General features: G+C 31.2%; 1 protein-coding gene across 1 annotated transcript in view; it reads right to left on the bottom strand.

The window, feature by feature from the left end:
- Nucleotides 1-3,951: 3,951 nt before the first annotated feature.
- Nucleotides 3,952-5,028, bottom strand: part of LOC111708702 (cubilin) — a gene marked incomplete at both ends in the record, with an annotated part of 23,475 nt that continues 22,398 nt past the window's right edge. The window contains 2 exon segments of the mRNA XM_023482161.1: nucleotides 3,952-4,000; nucleotides 4,674-4,713. Coding sequence (XP_023337929.1) covers nucleotides 3,952-4,000; nucleotides 4,674-4,713 — 89 coding nt within the window.

Below are 5,028 nucleotides of genomic sequence, written 5' to 3'. Positions count from 1 at the left end.
AACTCATTAATATATCAGAACTCATTCATTTAAAATTAATTATCAAAACTCATTAATATATCAGAACTCATTCATTTAAAATTAATTATCAAAACTCATTAATATATTAGAACTCATTCATTTAAAATCAATTATCAAAACTCATTATTATATCAGAACTCATTCATTTAAAATCAATTATCAAAACTCATTTATATATCAGAACTCATTCATTTCAAATTAATTATCAAAACTCATTAATATATCAGAACTCATTCATTTCAAATCAATTATCAAACTCATTAATATATCAGAACTCATTCATTTCAAATTAATTATCGGAACTCAGTAATATATCAGAACTCATTCATTTAAAATCAATTATCAAAACTCATTAATATATCAGAACTCATTCATTTCAAATTATCAAGGTATAATGAATAATTACCAACAGCAGGGTCTATAGGTTGAATTGGATGGAATAATACTAAAGACCATAGAACCAAAGGAGCAGGGTTTTTTATAGGTTCCACAGGCAATACATGGATACACACCTATAGATCCCAAGAAGTAGGATATACAGGTTGGAGGATTATAAACCTTTATATTGGAGGATTATGAACCTGTATATTGGAGGATTATGAACCTGTATATAAAGAACCCAAGATATAGGCTATACAGGTTGGAGGATTATGAACCTGTATATAAAGAAGTAGGATATACAGGTTGGAGGAATATGAACCTGTATACAAAGAACCCAAGATATAGGATATAGGAATATGAACCTGTATATAAAGAACCCAAGATATAGGATATACAGGTTGGAAGAATATGAACCTGTATATAAAGAACCCAAGATATAGGATATACAGGTTGGAAGAATATGAACCTTTATATAAAGAACCCAAGATATAGGATATACAGGTTGGAGGAATATGAACCTGTATATAAAGAACCCAAGATATAGGATATATAGGTTGGAGGAATATGAACCTGTATATAAAGAACCCAAGATATAGGATATAGGTTGGAGGAATATGAACCTGTATATAAAGAACCCAAGATATAGGATATACAGGTTGGAGGAATATGAACCTGTATATAAAGAACCCAAGATATAGGATATACAGGTTGGAGAAATATGAATCTGTATATAAGAAGTAGGATATACAGGTTGGAGGAATATGAAACTTTATTTAAAGAACCCCAGAAAAAGAATTTATAAATATCGGTAAAAATGCAATGCATTCGAAAAGTATTCAGTCATTCCCATTTTAAAGGACAAAAATGAAATCTCCGATTATAATTAGACAAGGTACCCCATATGTAACAAAATCAAAAAAGTTTAGAAAATGCGGGAAAAATATTGTTGTATTTTAAATTTTTTACTCTTTGAAAATACAGTCCTAGAGTAAATCACTAATATGACTTTTATGCAAAATCTCATGAAAATGTTCCAAAAATGAAGGTGTGAATCCCTGTTGAAAATGTGCGTCACTTGAGGGAAATGTGCCCATTTCCCTTTAAATTGTTCTTCATGTTACTTTTACTGTAAATAAGATTCTCAATTTTTCCTTTGATTATTTAATAAAAGTGTTAAAAATAATAGTGTTGAAATAAAGACGACATTATGCATCAAAAAGTCCATTCTATTCTGAAAAATGAAGGTTTAAAATTTAAACTTAACAGAACTCTACATGATATTTTTCCTATTTTGAAACTAGTTTTTTCATTCTTTTAAAAAACTAATTTTTCGTTTATCAGATTGGATCGATGTCGAAATACCAGTATAAACAACAATCCAATTTCTGGTATAGTTTACAGTAATACAGTAATATTTCAAGAACTTGCGTCTTTCTCGTACTTTATTTTCCTTTTCTAGTCCTTCCCAGTCCTTTGTAGTCTTTTCTGTTCCTTTCTATTTCTTTTCCTTATTTTATATTCCTTTCTATTCCTTTCTTTTCCTTTCTAATCGTTTGTAGTTCTTTCTAGTCCTTTCTAGTCCGTTATAATCCTTTCTAGTCCTCTCTAGTAATTCCTAGTTCTTTCTAGTCCTCTTAATTTCTTTTTTATCTTAGTATTTTCATGGTAGTCCTTCCATTTTAGTCCTTCCATTCTAGTCCTTCCAGTCTAGTCCTTCCATTCTAGTCCTTCTACTCTAGTCCTTCCATTCAAGTTCTTTTATTCCAACCCTTTATTCTAGTCCTTCCATTCAGTCCTTCCATTCTAGTCCTTTCATTCTAGTCCTTCAAGTCTACTCCTTCCTTTCTAGTCCTTCCATTCTAGTTTTTATTTCAGTCCTTTTATTCTAGTCCTTCCATTCAGTCCTTCCATTCTAGTCCTTCCTTTCTACTCCTTCCAATCTAGTCCTTCCATTCTAGTCCTTTCATTCTGGTTCTTTTATTCTATTCCTTCCATTCTAGTTTTTTTCCTCTTTCATTTCCTATAAATACCTCCTTTCTCTTTAGCTCATCTGTTTCATGCATGTAGTCCTTTCTTTCTAAGATTTTCATTCCTTTCTTTCTAGTGCTTCTATTCTCACACTTCCATTTTAGATACTTACATTCAAGTAATTATTTTCAAGTTTTACCTATCTAATTTTCCAATCCTCAATTTCTGTCATTCATTTTTAAAATATCATTCATAGTTTTTCCATTATTAATATTTCCTTCAAGTTCTTCTGTTCTAGCCCTTTCTCATTACTTATATTCTTGTGTTACCTTTCTATTCCTTCCTTTTTAGTCGTAAATTTAAAACTTGTTTTCTATCTCTACCTTCCCAGGCCTTCTCTTTATTCAATCCTGTTAAAAATTCACAAAAATTTGTTTTAATTTTGTGTTGAATCAGGACTGGTTGACAATCAGTATTACAACTAGTTAGAACTTTGTTTATTTACAACATGTAAACACTGGAGCTGGAGGATTCAACAATTCAATTCCACAAATTAATTATTTGTTAGATAGAGAATATTTTTAACGAGCTAAAGGGCCCGGGCGTTCCCCGTAGAATTCTAAAAAACACTTAGGGAGAACAAGTTAGCATTGCAAAAAAATTTAGTTTTGAACAAAAAATACTTACGTGTTTCCTCAAACAATTTCAGCCAATTTGGTTCAGCCGTTTGGCCAGTTATAGATGAATTATGTTACACACTTTTAGACAAGAAATTTTTTTTAAATTTCTATGACACAAACAGGCCTGTAAACAAACAAAACAAACTTGTCCGTGTTTACTGTTCAACTTGCAGAGACATTACATGCTAGAGATGTCAACGTTTTGATTTTTCTAGATTTTAGCTTTCGTTACTATAGTGTTCATCAAAAGTATAAACGTTTGAAACGTTACGTTGCACATTATGCCATTTTATGGCATAGAGTAATGTTACGTAATGAATTTTTTGCACTTGAATACCTTATACAACGTTAAGCTTTAGTAAATGTTAGTGAAACAACAGTAAGCTCCGTTACGCTTTTCCATTTCCTGTTTTAAACAACTTTCCCAACGTTGCTTTAGTAATATAACCACAATTTTTTAACGTTCCACTTTCATGCAAGGTAAATGTTTTTAGAGACACTTACACTTTCACTCGGGTGGAAAACTAAAAGGTGACGAAGGTTTTGTTTAAAACGTCATTTAGGCATAGTTCTGCACGTTGCAATGCATTTCAGTGCAAAGAATATTTTTTATAAACGTTACGTTTTATCTTTACTTTCCCAATATAAACTCTTTTAATTACGCTTAGGAATTTTACTAAAATGCAACTTTTCTTATGTTACGATTTATCGAAACTTTATTGTGATAACTTTTTTTGTTACACTATTTTACACATGGATATATAATAAAATGGATGGATCATAGACGAGTTTCGATGTAATTTTCTGGGTGAGGTGTTATGCAGTACATTGGAGTTCTAGCAGACAATGGACCCTGGACTATCTTTTGCATAATTTCTTTCTTATTTAGCCAAACAGTTATCATGGAAGCTGTGCTGTTCACCACCAAACCAAACCAAAGTTGGGAACCGCTAGAATATGCCATCAATTAGTCAATATTCAACCAAAATTTTAGGGGATGGGGTAAAAAAATTGATGGAGGGAACTCAGGACCCTTTAACCTTTATTAGATCAAAAATTTGGAAAACTCGTTTTCTATCTTAAAAGTGTCTAATTCTGACATTTTTCTCCGTAAAGTTGCTGAAGCAGAAATGCGGCAGTCAAATTATTGAGAAACCACAATTGTAAACAATCAAGTTTCAAGGTGGAGATGATGTATATATATTTCACGCATTCTTGATAAGACCAAGCTTTCAAGGGTACCGTTGTGAACTGGACGTGTCGTTTAAAATGGTTTGTTTAAAGAAAAATAATGCTTGCATAAACTACTGAAAGATCGATTCTTTTAGCTTAAGAGGAAATGCGGTCAGATTGTCGCATATATATATATCATTACAATTTTGATTTATACCCCTCTGGAGAACTGCAGAGACACAAAAACATGTAAACAAAGAGAAATTGTCAATTAATAGTTTCTTTTTGTTAACTTGTAAACTTGGAATTTACAACATATTAGGGATCTAAGCATTATTAATAAAATTCCTCTTCATTGTATTGATATAATCGCCGACCACTGTTTCAAATCTGCTTGGTGGGATGATTGAGTCAATTTCCATTGCTCATGTTGTAAGAATCTGCCTGTACCTTGAATGTAAAGTATCAGGTATAGCGTAACCACAAAGTTTTCAAGAACGGAGTAGGTTAGGTTAGGTTAGGTTAGATTGGATATCTCACCTTGATCTGTAGTTTCATCCAGGAAAACTGCGGCAAGATTGTGATTTCTTTCTGTAAACCAACATCAAAATCAAGATTACTGTTAAAAAATATTATTACTTTTTAAACGGAGTGTTCGCGAAAAATTGTCTGTCTTCCTTTTGGCATTTTGCAATTTTAAACACGTTTTATAGCAATATCGAATAGAAATAATAAAAAGTATTATTATCGATTATTCTATATAATAAACAAAACATTCGTATATATATATATATATATATGTTGC

This window comes from Eurytemora carolleeae, unplaced genomic scaffold (genome assembly GCF_000591075.1).
Source record: "Eurytemora carolleeae unplaced genomic scaffold, Eaff_2.0 scaffold863, whole genome shotgun sequence".
NCBI classification, from domain to species: Eukaryota; Metazoa; Arthropoda; class Copepoda; order Calanoida; family Temoridae; genus Eurytemora; species Eurytemora carolleeae.
Note: the sequence above shows the minus strand (reverse complement) of the source record. Positions and strands in the feature narration are given on the sequence as shown.